This window comes from Caloenas nicobarica, chromosome 1 (genome assembly GCF_036013445.1).
Source record: "Caloenas nicobarica isolate bCalNic1 chromosome 1, bCalNic1.hap1, whole genome shotgun sequence".
Classification (NCBI taxonomy): domain Eukaryota; kingdom Metazoa; phylum Chordata; class Aves; order Columbiformes; family Columbidae; genus Caloenas; species Caloenas nicobarica.
Genome location: NC_088245.1, coordinates 10,074,993 through 10,096,836, shown reverse-complemented (window position 1 = coordinate 10,096,836; position 21,844 = coordinate 10,074,993). Strand labels below are relative to the sequence as shown.

General features: G+C 37.8%; 1 protein-coding gene across 2 annotated transcripts in view; it reads right to left on the bottom strand.

The window, feature by feature from the left end:
* Positions 1-21,844, bottom strand: part of SEMA3A (semaphorin 3A) — a 200,762-nt gene that overhangs the window by 33,393 nt on the left and 145,525 nt on the right. For both annotated transcript variants that reach the window (XM_065629465.1, XM_065629474.1), the window contains 4 exons: positions 5,322-5,464; positions 4,050-4,164; positions 3,882-3,951; positions 2,659-2,803 (listed from right to left, as the gene is read on the bottom strand). In XM_065629465.1, coding sequence (XP_065485537.1) covers positions 2,659-2,803; positions 3,882-3,951; positions 4,050-4,164; positions 5,322-5,464 — 473 coding nt within the window. The remainder of the gene's footprint in view (positions 1-2,658; positions 2,804-3,881; positions 3,952-4,049; positions 4,165-5,321; positions 5,465-21,844) is intronic.

The following is a 21,844-nucleotide window of genomic DNA, read 5'->3' as shown; positions in this document are numbered from 1 at the left end:
TAGGAACAAAAAGTTCTTTGGTCGTAACTGAAGATAGACTCTTGGTACCATGAAGCAGAGAAACCTTGAGCTCTGTTAGCTGAGTTCACAGAAAGTCAGATATGAATTCAGGATGAGATGCCTCATTCAAGGTGAGGTATATACAAAAAACCTCCTCTACCAAAAGTTGTTAAAAGGTTAAAAAATAAAATAAAATCTAGAGATCTTAAAGGAAAAATCCTGGCAACCGCTTTGTTAAATGTGAATCTGCTGTAGAATTGTTTACAAAGTTTTCTGACTTTTCAAAAGAACCATTTCCTTTTTCTTTACTCATACTGGGCAAGTCACCAGATGCTCAAGAAGTTTACTGGCACCTCACCTATTAAATTCCTCAGATAATTCAGCACCGTCTAACTGCAGTGAGATCTGGGACTAGATCACTGTAAGAAGCTCAGGTTTTGTTTCTCCCTTCCCTTTCTGTGTTTCTTGGAAAAGGAAACCACAAGTCTGACATCTAAAGGAACTTCAAAAACCTTTCTCCTTTATTCTGAACAAGTCTTCAAAGCCATTGAAAATAGATCCAATTTTATCACTTTAGAAACAAAAAGCTTCTTTTCAGCCAGAAATGTCTCTCATTTTAAAATTCAGTTTTATCGTACTGATACAACAGAATAATCTAACAACTAAGACAAAAAAAAACCTGAACTGGTAAACACCAGGTTTAAAGTCACTGGCAGTGGTCTGGGAGAAACCAATGGCCTCAGTCACTCTTTAATTAATATAATTTACACTGGCATGGCCTCTTGCACTACATGATGTGACTGCAGGGCTATGCGGAATTGTATAATTTGGGATCGCATTTGACCTCAGGCAAGAAAAATGTTTACAATGAAATATGAACATCTTTGCACTTTCTTTGTGAATCTTAGTATATATTATAGTGACACTGTAAGGGTAAAACCCATTCTGAGAGGGTAGCCTGGGAAAAAAAAAATATATATATGTATATATGTAACTCAACTGTGTTTCCCTATTTGGGAAAAGATTGGGTGGGTTAGGTTACTTAGTCACTGGATTCAGGTTCCTGCTTTTCTGTTTGTCCTTGGGGATTTGATCAAGTTATTCTTCTCCCATATGGACCTCAGTTCAAGACCCTCAGACAAGTCTTGGAGTAACCCACAGGCTACGGGGCAGGCAGAGCTGTGTTGCCAGTCTCTAGAGCAAATATTTGAGCTGTGCATTCAGAATCTCAAGAGAGCTGTGTCTGATCTCTGCTCAGGAATGAATGTAGCAGACCCACTGCACAGAAGTTGGTTCTTTATCTCGGCCTATTTCTGTGATAGAAAAATGTAACATTCTTCTTTGTCTGTAGTTTTACATAATATCTATGATTTGGTTTTGCTTAGAAAGGTTAATCAATACTGGAATCAAAGAAGAATATAAATAAACAGAATCATGAACATCAACTTATTACTGTCAGAGTGAAAAGAAGATGACATTAGGTATACAAGAAATACCAAAAATACTTATTCACATTTTCCACAATGTAAACAATATATGTAAAACAATACAACTTCAAAAAACCTCCAACATATCAGCATTAACTATAGCAATTAAAAAAAAAAAAAAAGTTCAGCACCAAATGAGAAACAAGACCTCTCCTATGCTTCAGAGCTTGTATTTTAACTCTTGAAAAAATTAGGAATCCCTTTAGTGGTAATAGTGAGGGAGTGAGGAGTGCTGAGGAATCTGGCTGTCAGGGAGCCACTGTTTTCTTTTACTTAGGAAGTCATTTTCATTAGGCTGAGGATATATATTGTCTAACTGTTGGAGAGCAGTTGAAAGATCAGGTTTGAAAGAGCAATTTCAAAACATACCACGCAAAAGTAGAAAATCTGATGACTTAAAAAAAACCAGGATCAAAGCTACTCCTGGTTTATTTTGTGACTTACATTCAAGGAGACTTTTAAAGAATATTATAGACAGATATATTATTTACATTTATATGTTTATGTTTATGTGTATACATGTGTGTGTATATATATATACAGTAATGATATTTCAGATCTTAAATGGACCAAGCTGATTTTTACTAGCTAAGGACACATCCCAATGTACAAAATTAATACTATTTTCATAAATGTTTCATCTTAGACTACTAGTAATTTCAGAGGCAGTTAAATATTTCTAGAATGTGATGACATCAGCTGGGTGTTCTAAGTATGGGTGCCTTACATACACTGATATTTTAGTCATTCATAAACTAGAAACAGAGAAACAAGTAGAAGCATAGATTTTACAAAAGCCCAGTGGAAGTTAGAAATTATTATAGTCACTATCATCCGTCACAGAAATAACTGTCTTACTGTACTTGATTCAATGTCGAGAACAATTGAACGTTTCTTAATAGCCAGGCAGATGCTCTGTTTTCTGTTCATTCTCACTAAGAATGATTCAGCCAATATTTGGAACAAAGACAAATTCCAGAGAAAGAATAATGGAGAGTAATTTATTTAATATTTGACTTCCGGTAAAGTTCTTCAGCCATTGCTCAAACTTCTGCTGAAGTTGCTAGTATGAATGCCAAAATTAAAATCCAAATGAAGCTGCTATTCTAGCTTCATTCTTTACAAGAATAGTTTTCCCTTTTTAGATGACTATATTTCCTAGGATACTTACAGTTCCTGGCCGTGGATATGGCACTCGCCCTTGGTAGGGAACCCACTGGTAATTTGGGCCATCTCGGTGGGCATAGGGACCAAGAAATACCCTCCTCACATCAGTCATGCTGTACATACACACGGCTGACCCCTTGAAGATATTGCTAAAAATGAGGGGAGAAGAAATCAAATCAGGTTCTTCAAATTATCAGTCAGTTTAATGAAGTGGAAGAGCTACGGGAATAGCAGCTTGCTGCTTTCTAATTTATTGCATGTGCTGATTATCAAAACTCTGACATGCTCTCAGAGCAATCCTAACTCACCTCCTGTGAAAGTTCAGCATAACTGATACAATCTCTCAGACATTTTCCTAAGCAGATGTTGGCTATTCCACTATTTAAAACATTGTCCCCAGAAGGCCAAAGCCTCAACTTGAGTAAATTTCCACAGAGCTTTCCCTAGAGGACTATTCTGTTCTTTCCTACACTTTGCTTTTTTTTTTTTTTTTTTTTTTTTGCATTCTCTTCCGTCATTTGGGCAGCACACATGCAAACTTCAGTGTTGTTTCTTACCTTGAGATTTCTTACAGAAGACAGTAAGTACTTGTAACTCTCCCTCTTCTATGCCTGGTTATCAGTAGAAACATTCTTTCTGTTTAGAAACTAAAACTTTCGTCTTTCACAGATAAATGTGGTAATGCAGCCAGTACTGCCAACCTTCCTTTAGGCCGAAGCTACAAGTATAATTTTGGTCTCAGTGAAAGCACAATGAAACCAAAACATTCAAGTCACAGTTACATGTGATAAAATAACAGAACTTTTTAAAGTTTGTTAAACTTTCCGGATTTCAGCAAAATTTTTATTAATACCTCCTTGAGTAGCCAATTTATCACACCACGGATTTTCTATTTCACTCTGTCCCCAAACAAGCATATTTATGCTTGTGTTATTTTTCCAGGTCTGTGTGGAAAGGGCTACAAATTCTGATCCCCACTATTAAAAGCCAATTTAGCCACAAGAACAGTCTGAGAAACTGATAGTCTTTGTGATTACTTGCTTCAGAGTGATGATGTACATTGCTCATAAGAAAAGAAACCTAATTCATTACTCCTTACTGCCACTGACTTCTCAGTTCAAAGGTTAAGAAAATTTTGTGTTTCTTGAAAACATTTTTAACAAAGAGACCTCTTTAAAACAAGCAGCCACCCAAGTTTCCATGCAAGTAAAATGATATGTTCTGTACCTGGAAGTTGTAAACACTCCATAGACTATTGGATTTTTAGGGTCTTTCGAGTTCATTAGGAATATATCCTCTGTAAAAATAAGAAGACACAGAAAAGAAAACTAAGTTAAATTCATATGGGTAATACCTGAAAACATTTCTGTATTCAAAGCCATTTCTGCCACTTACGTAGTTCATCAAAGTGTGTGTCAATGCCATTGGGTCCTGGCACAGAACAGATCAGACGTGCTTTGAGGAAAGTTGTCCATTTGTTAACAAGGCTCCTGTGTCCACCAAAGTCATTCTAAGAGCAAAAGTATTTTGCGTTAATAGCTAGTAAAAGTCTCTGAAGTATTAACAGAGTACAGAGAAAATACAGTAAATATCCACAAGATGCTACTTACAGAAAACAGATAAAAGAACTCACCTTCTGCATGCAAAGGCATTGTTATGTCGTCAAAGACATTAATTCTGAATTGCTTTTATTTTGCATTGTATTGCTACATATTTCATAGTAAAACATAATTTAAGGAAACAAAAAAACCCCAAACCTCTTTATATATTCTAATATGTATACAGCAATGAAGAAAGACATGCAGAATATTTTGCTCTAGAGCTCCAGGGCTGCCATGTCGTGGTAAAACTTAAGGGGTTTATTACTATTAACTGGGTAGCAACAAAGTAGAAATGCAAGTTGCAAGTGAACCAAGTAGATAAAAGTGCCAGAACAGTGGGATCAGTTGCACAGCTGCAAAACTTATGGATAAAGTGCACCAAGGATTCCATACTTATGGGGTAATCCATTTTCAAGCAGCTACTACCTCTGGATTTGAGGAGATAAATTGAAATTGTGCTTAGAGACTGACATGAAATTTTACTGTAAACATCATAGTTGCCAAAGCTACAAAATTTATTAATAGCATTTCACTTGTAGAAATCTTTTAAAGTCTGTCAGAAAAATATTTGGACATTTATCAGTGTAGATGAATGATGCAATCTGCAGCCATTAAGGGTCTTCTGAATGGTTGCCCATTTCTACAGCTGAGCTTAAAAAACTGCTTCATTAAATCTTCCTCTTTCAAAGACTTGCACTAATGTGGGAATGGAAAGGTATTAACATTCCTTTAAAAAGTAAATAATTCAAATGTTTTTGGCCTACCTGGAAGTATTGCATTTCCTGTAAAAGATTCTTTCTTGTGCAGACACATTCTAAGCCTCAGAAGATGCCTACAACTTCTTAAACAAAATATGACAGTATGCGAAACTTCCCCAAAGAGAGAACTGAATAGTATATCTGTGGGTGTGTTACCCCCTAACTATTTTTCACTCGGGATCTCTGCTTTAATGGAATGCCAGAATTAACATCGGATAGTTTACAGGCAAGAAAATGCAGTTTCTAAAATCACTTGCAAAACATCCTGCAAGCATATGCAATCTCACAGGAAGAAGTCACCATTTTACCTTACAGATCTGCCCTATTCTGGCATGAGTGGCTTTCCCAGTGTGCTCTCCATCAATTGCATTTTCACGGAAGAAGAAATAGATTTTGTCGTCTTCTGGATTGTCACTCTCTGGTATCAGGTGAGCACTAATAAATCTAGGATCTGAGAAGACAATGCCATTGTGCATGTTATTACTCAATGAATTGAATCACCTGCCTTCCTTATATAAGTTAATTGCGATTTTGTTTCCCAAGAATCAATCTTTGCATCAAATAGTGAACATATCTATGTTAGGTACATAGTCATCCATTAGCACATGACAGATATTTACATTCTTCTGATTTTTAACACATATTTGCTACAGAAATTTAATGAACAGACCTTAACTGTATGACTGAAACAATTAAATATTCATTAAATCTCTTTACAAATGGTTGTATAAAATTACAGAATGGCTTCTTAATTTAAGGTATTTACTGCTGACATTTTTCTTGTTTCTTTGGATGTTTTGACTTTAAGTTAATAATCTTTCTGTATGTGTTACACATAAAATGAGAGAATTATTGAGACAAATATAATATTCCTAACTTTAGCAATAATGAAGAATATATAAAGTATTTTACATCTAGAGAGGTATTAATGCATTACTGTAAAAAAAAAAAAAGTTAAAAAATACAGCTTTGATTGATGTTGTCTACTTCCACATTATGATACCCTAAACCCCAACATTTTTGTCTCATTTTGAGAAGCGGACTGCTTCTTTATTTCTTGACAGAGTGGCAACATTGTTTGGTGATGAAGAAGGTACATCAAAAAATGAAAATATATAAAATACAGACATAGTGGTTGGTTACGTAAAAACGGTGGAAAAAAGTTTTGGGAGAGAAGTTTACAGAAATCATAAGAGTACATTCGTACCAGTGGTGAATCTGGCTCATCACTGTATTTTACAGAGATACTTCAGCTGGTGTCTTTCCCTATATTTGGAAAAAGAAGGCACATCCAACAGATTTACCAATCTGTTTTATAACCATTTTACATCCTGCTGGGATAATTAACTGAAAACTATATTTAACTACTCAGAGTCCTGTTCCTATGTGAAATTATAAGCTATTTTAGTGTCGTGCATTAACATCTTTTCTGTGTACATTTATTGTTATATAGTCATGGAAATAATGAACTGTACTTTGTTTTGCCAGTTTGCACTAGCTGTCCTGTGAAACCCATGGCCTTATTAAGGATGGTAGTGTTTGTAAGCAACGTAATTTTGTGTGTCTGTATATATATATTCTCAGGTACTCTGTGTGTGTGTACACAGTACACGAGAATGACCATACTGGTTTAGAACAAGGTTTACTTAGATCAATACACAGACTCCAACACTGCCCAGAAGTAATTATCTGGAACAAAGAAACAATATGGTTAGTACAAGTACTACTCTCCCAGAACAATCTCCCTTTCTTCAGCTACTTTCAGTGTAGCTGATTCCCCGAGCTTGGTTGCTTCCTATGTGCTTAGTAACTCTCAGTAGATTTTTCATCCAGTTATCTGTCTAGACTCTTCTTGAACCCATGCAAATTTCCAGCATTCACAGTGTCCTTTTGGAACTTGTTCCTCATGTACTCAGTCTAATGAACTAAAACCTATTTCTGATCTTGTGTTTTGAACATCGATCTTACTAACTTCATTTGGTGTCTCTTAATTCCTGTATTGGAAATACCCGCACTGATCAAGATGTGGATGAATTGTGCACTTAGACAATGGCTATAGCAATACTCTTTGTGGAATTCTGTTATTTTTCTATTAATTCCTAACATTTAATATGGATTTGACAGTTCCTAAACTGTAATCTGAAATTTTCATGGAACTTTAAGTTCCATAACCCCAGAACCTCACTCTTCAGTGGTAATGCTCAGTCCACAGCCCGTTGTTTTATATGGGAAGATGATAGGCAAGTTTTCCTCATGGTTTTCCCCATGGCTTATCACTACATCATTCATCAAGAATAATTTAATTTGTCATTTGATTGCTTAGCTACCCAGTTGCATAAGATCCTTTTGTAATTCTTCACAATCTTCCTTTGTCTCACTATGCTGAATAACTTAGTATCATGTGAAAACTTTTCTCATCCTCCTGCTCAACCTCTTTTTCAGATTATTTATGAACATGTTGAACAACACAGGCCACAGAACAGGTATCTGTGGAACAATCTGTCTATTACCTGTTGTTTATTAAAATAAACCTTTTTAGACACCTAAAAATATCAAAAATCTGTAAGCAGCTTAAGCTCTCCGCTCCAACCCCCAGTAATTTAAGCTACTAAATTATCTTCCTTTCTTTCTAGCATGCATTTAATAGCCTTCAAGTTACACTGACATGAGGCCCAAGATAAATAATATCTATATTATATTGTACCATGGTTAAGATCTGTTATATGTGATCTATCAGGGCTTTGAATGCAACAGCTTTCATACAGCTTGAAAATTTCTGCATCACAGCCTGTTGAATGATACATCAGAGAAAGAGGATACCTTTTAGTAGACATTTTTCTGGGCTACTGGATCTGGAGATCTTCTTGTCTGAATACACTGTTTTTACAATCTGAAGGTCTTCATGAAAAGGGCAAAAAAAATCATTCAGCCAAAACCTAAATACATTCCCAAATGGTTGAATGATTTGTTTCTATGCAATGGGTTTTGTAAATCACAAGATATCAAATTCTAAAATAAGCCACTATATTATCAGGCATCAAAAATCTAATTTTACATTGGCCTATGAAGATACTTTGGGGAGTCCCATTTGAGTCAATAATATTGCTGTTGTAGTACGGGTTATATAAACTTGCCCTCGGTTAGCATATTATTATTCTTTTCTTTCCCTCCCATAAGTTTCAAGTGAACTTTGAAACAGTAAGAGTCTAGTAGTAAAGCAGGACTGATACAAGAATGATAGAAAAATAGCTTAAGTAGTAGAAAATATATATTTCAAATAATTCTGTCAGAGTGGTAGTAGAGAAGAGGGGTGTGAGGAAGGTGGATACAACTAATGCCATAGCCGGAGTGCAATTGAATATGCTTTGTATAGTGCTCATCTGGGATGAATTCAGATTTTTAATTAGCGATTATAATCCTAACTACATCCCTGAAAATAAAGTGGTGACACAGCCTCACATTAGAACAAATCCGTTGTACATCACGGAACAGTTTTTGTTGAAAAACCCTGGTGTTTCTTACTGAGCAAATCTCAGGCTGTTCCACCATCTGCTTAAATCGATATGTTTTAGTCAATAAAAGAGTGGTTCTTCATGTTATAGGGCCTTTGCTCTTGCTACCTGATAGTGTTTGGTTTTTTTCCCCCCCTCTTCCATATAACAGATTTGTGTCTCTGCAATGAAGCAAATAAAGGAAGGACAGGCTACATGTGTTCTGTTGCGCAGGTATAGATTCCTTTCTGTTCAGAATGAATACAAATATAACAAAAGCAACTACATGGTTATATGTGTGGAGCGAAAGAGAGAAATGTGATTGAGAATTTCATAGCTTATAAAGCTAAGAAGTGAGTGGTGTAGACTAGTGATGTGTAGCGTATTCTTTATTGTTTCATGAGCAGAGGAGCTGTTTGACTTGCCGGAGGTTTGATGCACACTTGCATTTAACTCCAGGGCTTCAGACAATGTTTACAACTAACTGTTTAGGGTCATGATGAATCAATCAGCCAGATGGCCAACAGTCACGCAACATAGTGTTCTCCATGGACTACGTAGCACTTTTGTATTGCTCTTCTTTAAGGGAGAAAAGGGAGATGTTGTCCGCAGATGAGGGACCTCTTGACTCTCCTAATTGCTCACCCGTGCAGCAGGAGAATGAATGTCATCCATGAATCTGTATATTCAAGTATTGAGACTGCCCTGACTTACCCTGCAAAATTAAACAGTTTTGGTATCAAGGAGCCCCCATGGGAAGTTTAAAATAATTCAGTCAGGGTTGACCTATTTCACACATTCAACACAGCCGCAAAAGAAACACTGGAATGAACTTCAAGCAAGTTTACTGAATGGAAAGCGGGACTTCGATCCAAACCCACTGGTGACAATTGTAAAAGTTGGTGCACTGCTGCTATTTTGGATAGATAGTATGACTTCACATTTCTGTGTATGAATTATTGGGTATTCTGAGACCCTAAATCTGTCTCCAATCCGTCAGGCGCTCAGAAATGCTGTTACAACAGTGCAACACCTTGTTTAAAAGCACTCTGCCATTGCCTAAATGTCTAGAAAGCGTATTTTGAGAAAATGAATTTAAGAAATAATTTGATGGCAACTATTTTGCAATGATTCATTGCTTTTTAAAAAAAACACAAGCAGACAATGTGAAAGACTGCTTTAAAAACAGTATACATCAAACAAACATGTCTGAAACATGTTTAAGCATGATCAAAGGAGAAACAAAGCCACAGCATAAACATGATCAAAATAAAATTACAGCTAAAAACACTTCTCTGATCTTGCAGCCAACGTGAACAAGCTAAAAATAAAAACTTAGATTTTTATTGAAAACAGTCAGCCTCAAGAAGCAAATTATTAAAGCACACACCTTTCTCAGTCTCCTTTTTCCAGTTGTCTTGGCTGTGGGGCTACTTCTCAGCTCCCACACGACACCTTTCTAGCGCCGCTTTTTGCGTGCCCTCCTGCAATCACCAGCTCTGCAGACATTTCACTGGCAGCAGCCCATTAAACTGTCCTTCATGAGAAACCTGGCTCTTTATGAAAACGACACCTTGGTCCAGCTGCCTCTATGATTTATATGCCATTGTTTGCTTAGTTAGGTAATGGAAACATGTTTTGCTTGTCTCAGCACTTCGGGTTGAGAAAAAGCAAAGGAAAATCGATCTGCATTGGTTCTTTTGAAAATGTTACTCTTTAGCGGCAAGAGCCGCACACAGACTCACCCCCTCCCATAGCAAGAAATAATAAAAGTCAGAAATTGGATTTCTAACTGAATTGTATTAGCATTTTAATGAAGATCTATAAACTTGAAGGCACAGAAATTACCTTTAGCTGTCAAGACCGAGTAAGCTGAGGGAACAGAAGCCGGGGTCATCTCTTCATCATCTGACAGGAGCCAAAGGGCAGTTCTCTCAGGATGTATTTTGTAAAGAGTTTGAACTGGATGCCCCTATTATTGTATATTTATGGCCAAAATGACTAATTTATCAGTTCACAGCAAGAAAATTCTAAGAAACTAGGGAAATTTTACGCTCAGTAAAACTGCAATTGCTATAATTTAATGAAAAGTACTGGAGGGTGACTGAGGCCCTGAGGAGAGGAACAAGACCAGGGAAGCCGAAATTAAAAATTTAACAACAACAAAAATAGACAGCTACTCGGGACTTCATAAATACGAACAGTGCCGTCTACTGAGACCCAACACAGAGAAGCAAGCACTGTCCTCAGAAAATCTGAAGGCGCAATCACAGCGAGCTCTGCCACCCGCAGAGCGGGGGACGTGCAGCACCAGTCACAAACGTGCACAGTGGAGCCGTCTGCCACGGCCACGCTCGGCAAGGTCACCAGAGGACAAAGCTTTTCAGATATGGTGATGAGAGGGCTAAGTTGGTTTGTGGTTTTACACACTTGAGTGTAGTTTACGAAACATCAAAGCTTTTAGTGGTGCTCTTCCAAAGTCCCTTCATTTTAATTCAACTTTCACGTCCCTCTTGTTGCCGATGACTCAGGAAACACGGCGGAGCTCTCAGGGTTTCACTGTTACGGTGAAGCTCCTCAGCAACACGGATGGCATCAGAATGCATCCTCAGGGTGGGAAGGCTCTTTGCACAAAGGGTAACTTGTGGCTATCATGGAGCTAATATAAGCGTTTTGTGGTAACTCCTGTCAGGGAGACAGACCACAGAGTAGAGATCTGATTGAAAGACACTGCTTTCAAAGCCACAGGTAGGTGAAGGTGGATGTGTGGCACACAGGCCATGCAAAATTGAGATGTTAGCAGTTTTCACTGGGTGACTCATTGATGTTTCAATGGAAATTCTCAGCAGAAAGAGTTTTAAAGACTGATGGTATTTATCAAGTGGTTTGTCTTTGAGTCAAGCCAGACTGATGCCGAGGAATGATGATCTTAAAACCTCGTGTTAGCTAGACAGTTTCTCCTTCTTAGAAGCCATACCATATTTTTTCTTTTAATTTTTCAAGGACTATTAAGAGTACTTTTGGTGACATAGTCAGATTATAATATGGGTGCACGGATTCTGTGGCACTTAACATCTCTAAAGTAGCATAAATGAGCCTCTGAGTACCAGCCAAGGCTTAAATCTCCAGGCAGTGCCACTACTCAGATCTCTTCCTCCGCCTTAGAGGCATCATTCGGTATGAATATTTCTTGGGAGTAACATTTAAGCTCACACAGGAAGGAGAAAGAAGAAAACGTTGATCTCTGATGCAATTATCAGTTTCTGAAGCCTTTGTTCCAAAGAGACAACAATAGTTTTGATTCCCTGTAAAGACTAATTATATGGTGAAGAAAAGTGAATACAAAAGTTCAGTAAAATTATAGCTTAATTCTCAACATAAATTAGATTTCTCACAAAACAATGCTTATGATCTATCTACCCTATTTAATTTAAAAGAGGTGATTATTATCTCTTTACAGAACAACAACCAAAATTAACACCTCTTTTCCATTGCTGACTATGTTTTAAGGTGTTGTATATCTATCAACACAATTAATTTTAAACCAATTTACTTGTCCCTCAGAGAGAATAATTGGACAACTGAAAAAAAGTGTCCTTTGCAGAACAGATAGTAAGGCTTGCAGCATATTACCTCCATTTAGGAATACTTTAATCTCAATTTTCTGTATTTCTTAACCTCTCTGCCGAAAAAAACTAATGAGAGTTCCAGCTAAGAGTCTGTTTCTTCCTCTCTCGGTCATTTATCTGAAGTTTTTGACATTGATGCTTGGAAAGAAAAACACTGGAAAATCTGTGCCTTAACTGTGTTAACCTACATCTTCAGAGCTCTGGATGAGTGACAAAAACTAAATATCACCATCTTTATGTTAAAAAGTGATGTATTAGGGGAGGAAGTGGAGCACAGAGGCACTGAAGACAAAAGATGTTTCTGAAATAGGATTTTAGGCACTTTTGGCAATCAGAGCCATGCTACAGGCCTGCCTTTTTTAAGTTCTGAAGATTCATAGGTGGAGCACAAGTCCCTGGAGATGTCCAAGCAGTTTATGGTAGATGACCCAAAACCCAGAGACCAAACTTGTTCCTCTCCACTAATGTGATTGTTCTCAGGTCTTCCCGAATGCTGAGAGATGCATGTTTATGTCTGGATGGAATATTCTTCCTCTTTGCAACTTCAGAATTAGGGGATACAAGAAAGTGTCCTGAAGGCAGAGAGAGCACGGGCAGCAACACCATCAGCCAAACTCCTGACACCACATGTTGCAGGAGACAAGTCCCTGGCTCAGTGTGAGGGATAGCTGGCGATTAACAAGGGAAACACATTTCACTAAAGGGAAAGTGGGACAGTCTTCAGTAGTACGAATGCAAAGGCAAGAAACCCCAAATGGAACAACAGTGGCTTGACAAGTATGTCTTCATCCTACATATACCTCCCGGGACCTAAACTCTTAAGATTTCTCTGTCAGCTCCATGCAGTGCACAACCCTGTCTCCAGCAGAACCATTTGTCCATACATATTACCTTTTTTTTTCTGCTTACAATGTGAACAAGTATGACCTTTGTGTCAAAAATCATCTATTTTGAAAATAGGAAGAAAAACTCGTAAATTTTGTTCTGCCAGGTTCAATTTGAAGTTTGTGGAAGGGGTTGCGTAGCTGTAAAAACAATGTCCTCCCAGACATCATGTCAAAAATCTGGACAGGACTCTGCCAGAGTCAGAACCTCAGTTCTCAGTGAAGGATTATCATTTGTTCGGAAATGATCATCAGCCTGAACCAGTTCCCAAGGAGTGATCCAGCAGACAACACTCCTGTAGCAATTTCCTAAACTACCCAATCTCCTGTAATTTTTTTTTTTTGTTACATCCTTTAGATTTGGCTACAAAACTGAAGTCATTTTGTCAAACTATGAAAAGGGGTTTGTTGTTATAATTAACTTCTACAGCTAGTGTAAAGCAACTTGACGTGAAATCCATTAAAGTAAGAATAATGAGGGATGGCAGCTAAGCCTGAAAAGGGTTGGGTGACTGACTGGTTTTAACTGATCTGTCAGTGTAGCACAGCAACACAAAATGCAGTAAGGCATCTGTAAGCTGAAGCAAAACCCCTCAGCACAACCTGAGGTATTCAGTGTGATAGCATCAGTTATGACAACCTCTTTCAGTAGTCATGTGAGCATAATATATGATTCCGACTTAATTTACCTTCAGTCAATGTAAGGTATTAACAGGACCTGTAGTCAATTGAAATAATGTGCTAGTTTATTGATGATGTGAAAGTTAGTTCTCTTTAAAAAAAGAAAAAAGAAAAGATAAATTATTTGATAGCACAGGTGTGATGAAAACCAATAGAAAAGTCTTTGCTCTGTCAGGAAGTTGTTCTCCTCAAACTCTGTTTAATTAGTATGTATGCACTTTTATTCTGTACAAGCAAAACCTCTTTTTTTTTTTTTTATTCACTGACAGTATTTTAGAAATATTTGATATAATTGCTGTGACTTTTAAGAATTATGACCTTCTTGGAGTAACATTGTATCATTGTATCATTTTATCATTTTTTAAAAGCAGTGAGGGAGGAATCTGAAGCACGTGTGCTCGTGATACATAACAGCAGGGAGAGTAATTAGCAGAAAGTTTAGTAAAAGTATTTAAAACTTAATAAATGAATGAGATGCACTAAAAAATATAGGTCCTGTAATAAATGGGAAACCATGGAACATTTTTTTAAAGAATGCTTTCTACTGACAGGTCTGCCAAAAAAAAAAAAAAGCGGAAAGTATGTCAAATATGGAGCAGAACTGAGTATTAATAATGACAACCTATTCACACAGCCTTGTGAAAAAAGCTGATGTCTCACTAGTGCATGTAAGATATCTCATAAGAAGGTTTTGCACCTTTCCCTCTCATGGAGGTTTTTCTGCCTTTAGTGGAAGTTCCTTTAGAGAAAAAGGAGAATAGGAAACAGAGACCAAAGGGATGGGTAAGTGAAGAGAGCTGTACCCCATGACTGTCAGATTTTACAGTGAGTCAAATGTTATCGTAGAGCCCAGGAAATATGATTAATCTCACTGACATCAGTGGAACATTTTTTGCTATTTATAAGGGTATTGAATTTTGCTCAAACAGCAGTAAAATAATCAATAAACACCAATCCTCAGATACATGACCATATTCACAGATAATGTATTATCATGGAATGATTTCATAAAAGCTGTGGAATGAATGGGAAAAATATGTAATTCAGTCTTTAAAGTAACTTTTTTTCTGTTATTCTGAACAATTATCTGTAAAAAGTTTCTGTTGCTGAAAGGTTATCTGGTTTCTTCTCATACCAACTCATCTAATAAAATCTTCCAACAAATCTTGCTGCACTTACCTGAACAGAAAACTTTACAAACCTTCCAAAAGGAAATGAAATTTATATATACATATAAATATATGTTAAAAATAGTCTTTTCCATAAGCCAGGAATTTTATAAAACCACAGGCCAACCTCTTACTTTAAGAAGTAAATCAGAAAGGGAACTATTTTGTCTTCATTTACTTAGTATGCCTGTGGCAGGCATAAGTGCTCAGGAAAATCAAATTCTGCTGGATGTTGTACAAGAGATGGTGGTCTTAAAGATTTACGGTTTAATCTTTGCCTTTCACAGAGGTAATTTTCCCTGATAATACTACAGGATGTCTCACCTTCCCAACATGTGAAACATTCAGCCTATAGCCAGCAGTGATATGGATCTGAGAAGAGAGGAAAAAGAGCTAAAAAAGACATGTCAGCTGGGAGTTTGGTTTTGGTGGGTTACCCTCAACAGCCTTTTGGATACAGAAACTTTCAGACAACATTTCCATAATATATTTATTTAACTGTACACTGTCGCATCATCTGAGGCAATTACTGCTTCTGACTATCAGCTGTTAGCTGGTGAATAACTGTATAACTTGACATATCCTAAATGTTACCACAAACTTTACAATGTCTTTTTTACTGTAGAGTATGCAAAAGCATCTATCTACACGTTAAGAAAATCTAACAGTCAGCAAGGATAGATTTATATAAATCCATAGAATCCAATGGAATTGCAAGGGACGGGATGCTTTAGACATCACTTCGAAACCTAAAAGCTAGGCATTGAAGTCTGAGATAAGTAGTATAGGGTGCTGTAAAGATCAAGGGGAAAAAGAAGTACCACTTTGGCAATGCGGCAAAATGCGGAGTTCAGGATCTATTGCACTGTCAAAACTTCAAGGCATGAAAGGAGAAACTATTTGTCAAGCTATTTTTTTTATCTGTCCATCACATTTGAGAGCTGTGACCCTGTGAATAAGGTATTTGAGGCTTCTTTGTTTATTTTCTCTGTTATTTAGTCAAACATGCTACCTTTACAAGTGAAAAATAAGTATCCATTTGTCTCTCCCATTTGTCCTCTCCCTGTTCTCTCTTCCTTATATCAGGGTCGTGAATAAGGCTCTACAGGCTAAGTGATGCTGGTGGTGACATCTGTTTCACCCTTTTGTTTTGCAGGTGTTGCCTGGTGGAACTGGGGAAGAACTCAGTGAAGTGGCTCAAGTGGGACTGGAACAGTATATATCTGAGAAACACCGGGTTAGCAGAAGTAAATGAAGAAAAATCACTAAAATATTTTGTATCAATTAAAACCCTGAAAGAGTTGAAAACTGATCTGCTGGGAAATTTCATGCCATAATAAATATTTTTGTAACTAGGTGCTTTCCTCCTCTGTTCAAGTGCTACAGAAATATTAAGATGTCCTACAGTTACAGCACAAAAGGGTCTTCAAGATGTAAGATCTGATGTATCATAGTATTTCAGAAATGATGAAGCTAAAAAATCTGCAAGGAACTAACAAATCTGAATTTAAAGACAACAATCTATCTACATTTCCTTGATCTTACAAGCTCTTTGTGCCTGTTTAATCACAAAGTATCGCATTAGGCCCAGTCCTGCTCTAGTAAAGTCAACAGCCACAACTCTGCTAAATCCAGACATCAGAATATATCCTTGAGAATAGACCTTAATATTAGCTTTGCTAGTATGACTTTTGAATTGTGCTCTTGAGCTACCTGAATGTGTTATCAGTGTTTTAAATGCATTGATGTTTCTACTTTGCTGTAAAAATAGGCTTTTAATACAAGACAGTATTTAGCAATCTAGTTCCAGCCATCAGTTTGATATCAGCCGTGACATTATTTAATTTTCAGAATCACAGAGGTTAAAGCTCACTGAACTATAAACAGTTGGAAACATGGAGTGTAATCCCAAGGCACAGCTCTGCACAAGCTGTAATTTAAATCATATTGCATGCTAAGCTGAAAAGGCAGTGCAGGTCCCAGAGGGCATGAATAAATCTGCAGTCACTGATTTGCCACACACATTTGTGTTGGGATTCTGTAACTGTGCAAATGTGATGTCTTCCTTTAGTGCAGAGGACTTGTCATCTACTGAGATTTGTAATTAAATAACCCAAAGAACAAAAGCAATTACTCAGCCTTACAAGCATTCAGACTGGAATTTACACAATTTCACAAACAAAGAGAAGGGGAAGCTATGGAGACAGAGAGAAAGGGCGGCTTTGAGTCTGCAGCTTAATTCAGCTGTGTCTACATTTTAATGTATAGACCAGATATTCAAATACCTGGCTTACTTTGAGCTAATAATTCCGTCATCGTTAACTCCACTCTGAAGTGGATGTTCCTCCATCTAAGGAGCCAATTATGTTTCCAGCTGGCTACATGCCACATCAGGTGCTGGCTTTGAGCAATCAGTTGTGTTAATTGCAAGCAACACTGAATGCCTTTTGGGACAAGCAATTCACGGTTCAGGAATGTTAGTGTAAAGGGGGTTAGGTTCAGCCCCATTACCAAGAACAAATCACATAGTTTGTACAGGTTGCAGACTAACAGTTGGAATTTTATGGAATGGGGGAAAGAGGTAGGAACAGGCTAAGGAGCTGTATCCTCACATCATTAACTCTGCTGGGTGCGCTGGGCATCTCAGTTACTTGATGAGGTGGTGGTTACGTGGTAGTGGGGCCCGTCCTATTTTCAGATCAGCAGTTCTGTCCTCCCATTTCTCTGGTTCTGTCAGGTATTCTGATCAAGGCCAAGAGGCCCAGACATCAGCTCAAGAGAAGGCTATTATCAACTGCCCACGAACATGTTCTCCTTCACATTTGTTGATATTTTCCATCTTTCTATTTGCCATAGTGGGAAAATAATAAAATGCATAAGGTTGTTTGATGCAAAGGAAATACTATAAGGGCATAAATAACAATGAATGCCACAAATGAATGTTGAAGGGCAGGTTTATATAAAAAAACCCAGCCATCGAAGAAATAAAGCATACTAATGAAATGAGCTGGGCACTGCCATGCATAGAAATCAGTAGAACTTTCTTGGCTGCACTGGGGATATTCTCATTTATTATCAGCTAAAGATCTGACCTGTGGTATTTTTTAGCATCTAACTTCTGTCTCACTACCTGAATAACAAGTTTTAGCAAGTCTATCTGTCCGCAAGGATTGATTTCTAATACGTTTGCCAGTGAGTCTCAGCACTAGCACTATTTAAAAGAAGAAACCTGCCCAAATGTTGGAGGTGATGAATGGGAAGCTTGGATGGAATCATTAGAGATAAAGGGAGTCAGTGTGTGGCAGGGAGGGGGAGGAACTGGTACAACCCCCCAAAGTCTGCAGGTGCTTAGAAACAGCGTGGAGGTTCAGGAAGTGTCTCTAATACCCTTAGAGGCTCAGTCCCTGGTGTCCCACATGACTGTACAAAGAAAACTCCTTAAAACAAAGCCATCTTATTTCTCCCTTTAACACAGACTAAAACATTGCCAAACACTTTTGCATCTGAAGCTGTGAATTTCATTAAATTCAATGCAACTCGCTTAGCACCCTCTATTTTTGTGCGGTTGAAACCTTTAATTCTCCCCCCGCTGCCCTGCAGCCAGCATGCTCTAGTCACATCACACTTAACCTTTGCCTCGGCTTCTCAAAAAAGAGTTTGTTTCACTCTATTCAAGGCTTCAACAGTTTGGCAAACTGCACTTGAGTGCTGCACCGGCCCTTTATATTGAACACACTAATCTGATTGTTTTTCCACTCTACAAACTTTGGGTCAACAATCAAGCCGCTGCCAGAAACTAATTAATTTGCAAACAGGCCCCATTTTCACAGGGGGAGAGCTTTTGAAACCTATGTCAGCAGAGCTGGTCACACCATGGTGACATGCATTGTCATGGCATCCACTTTCCTGGGTAATTCTCCTCACTAATTTTTCACCACACACATGAACTCAAATTACCCAGTCAACAGTAAATCTCTATTGAATGCCCACCAAACTCTGAACGTGGTGGCCTGAGAAGAGGAAATTGGTATTGACAGGGTCAACACTCATTAAGTTGATGGCTAGAGCAGAAGGGAAAAAATACCCAACACAAGAACATTAAAAAAAAATTCAGATGTATGTCATATCCCAACGAAGGGGGCTGTAACAGACCCACTCCCGCTTTGTTGAAATCAATTAGTATTCTGCTGTGTGATTCCCTGCAAGCAGATTTCTGCTTAACTTTTCTTGAATAACTGGTTAGTTACTTTTGTGAACAGGAAAGGGAGCATAATTTGGTAGCTAAAAGTCACTGTTTTCCGAGCATCAAAGCTGCGATGTGCCCTCATAGAGATCATGGGAAACCTACTTGAAATTGCAGGACCTATAACACATAAACTTTGTCCGTGGCATCCTGCCACCTAATCTGAACTGTCCTTTTCCTTAAGCTGATTTGGATCTTTGTAAAAACGATAATTATAAAGAAATGTGTGCTGTGTAATTAAAAGTGTGGCCTACACCAAAAGCAAAGCAAAGTGCAGGTTTAGAACCAAAACACGACACCTGAGCTGCACAAATTACTTTTTTTTCCCTTACTAAAAATTCACCTCCAGGGCAAGAGGAGAGGCTTCCTATGAACTGATGCATGTTGGTAGTGAGTTTGCATTTATACATGTATGTATAGATAGATGTGGTCCTTTTCATTTTAATATATTAACTGAAAGTAGTAAACAAAGCTTTCTAGTAGAGCTTATTGCCATAGCTACCACTACTTGAGTTATATACTGAGTTTGTCACCTTTATGATAACAGACCTTCTGTTTACAAAGCTGCCCATTGCCGAGTCTACAAATAATCCATTGAAATAAATACATACAAATAAACAATCCTTTCTGGTTAAAAAAAAAAAATTAAAAAATAGCTTTTTAGAGAACATAGAATATCACTGGGACTACTGATAATAAGACAGTTGCTGGTGTTTATTATTCAGTGTGATAAGGATAAAGACCTGGACACATCCAGGATTAAGAATGTGACTCCTGAAGCATACTCATGCAGATGGGTTTTTATACAGCTCTTACTGATAGATGGTGGCAGATGAGACTCAAATTTGTTTATCTAAAGCTATGTCTAAAAACACCAGCTCACCTGGGTCATCAAATTTCATTCTGAACACTCAAGTGAGATCACCCGATTTGCCCTTTACAGCCAGGTGCACTGATTTATCCAGATCTAGCATCTTAGCAGAGCTTGTTCTGGCTCTTGCATCCAATTTCCTCCCAAGAGAAGTCAGAGCATGGATGATGGGAAGGGCTGCACTCTCAGGTCTCTCCCCATCCTGAAGCTCACCAAGATTTACTGGGTCATTGACCTGGTATGATATTCACCACTGACACAAAATCCCTAAGATTTACCAATGCTAAGACACTTCACCAATAGATCAATTCAGTATAAGTGAGTGAGTGGAGATCCCCAAGCTGGGAATCATTTCCGGGTCTCTGTTTAGAGAGAGATTCTACACTGATCTGTTTGGGACTGGGGTCATATCCCACAGCACTTGTTTTAGGAGCTAGGAAGTTCTTTCCTAAAATTGTACAGCATGCAGCAGACAAACTCCTCTGGTCTCCAGTGGAAACAGTGCACAAAACACCCCAAGCTCTTCCATTATTTTTGATCTTAAATGCTCTATAAAATGAGTCACAGTATGAATTGCAGCAAAGTATGGCTTCTAATCTACACTCCCAGCTATTATTTTTTTTTGCTGTGGATAATCAGACTGACCGAGCTAAAACCCATAAATGAGCCCATGGTTAACCGTGTAACATATGCATAGCCTAAATCAGGTGTTATTAGACTAATTTGTATCCTAACTTCCTCAAGCATATTGTGGCTATAGCTCAGACCAATATGTTTACTGATGCAAGTCTTTTTGCCCCAGGTCTCATTCTCCAGAGTGTCAGGAAGTTCTCAAAATGTACAGTCAAACCAGGGGAATGTTCTCTTCTGCTTCATCTTTCCTACCCGCTTTTTCCACTCCAGCCTCAAAACTTATCTTTTGGCTACTTTTACCAATTTTTCATACCTAAATGCAACAAAATCTCACCCACATCACTGAAATTTAATGAAGAAAATGTCCTAAACCTAGACTGTTGTGGGGGAAGAGGGAGGAGAGAGAGAGAGAAGATCTATTTCCTCGAATGATTTAAAATAATTTCATTCAAGCCACTTGATGGGAGATTATAATTTTTCTGGTTATCTTTACTCACCATCTGCATGATCTTCCTCACATCCAGAGGAACTGTAAAGCACATTCTCTGATTGCTACTTGGTCTTTGATTTCTGAATCAAATGCTTCTCTTATGTTGTATAAAGATACAGGGAGCAGTTATCAGACAGGATGAGTCAGCTGGTTCAAAAACATGAGTATATCTTCTTATCAAGTATTCAGCTGGACCTATGGCTTCCTGAGTTGTAACCATCTCAGGTTAGTGACAGTATAAAGGTCAAGTAAGAACATTAAGAAAGAAGTGATGACTTTGTGAATTCAGAAATTCTACATTTCTTCTGAGAGAAAATGAACGGGTTGTAATAAAAACGTATAGAGAAGAGACTTGTTAGATTGCAACGAGAAAAACAATTTAAAATTCATATTCAGTCTCTAAAATTTGGATCTACAGACTTAAGGGAGAAAAAAACGCTGTAAGTTGAGTGTGTATGCCATTCTGTTCACATTATTATGCCACCGTCACCATAGTTTCTGAATACTTCCTAGCACTATGTTAGGTGACGTTAGCATTTGTCACACATGGAATTTATCACTGTGAAATTATTTATTACTATTCTTAGCAATGAAGATAATGGGAATGGGGGTGGGAGGGTGTATTGAATGAGAAATGAGACTTGCATATATGGACATGTTTTGTTCCTGCAAGGGTCGGACTTGTTCATGCCAGTATAAGCAGTGGTGGGAAAGTGTGGGACTTGGTCCACACCACAGCC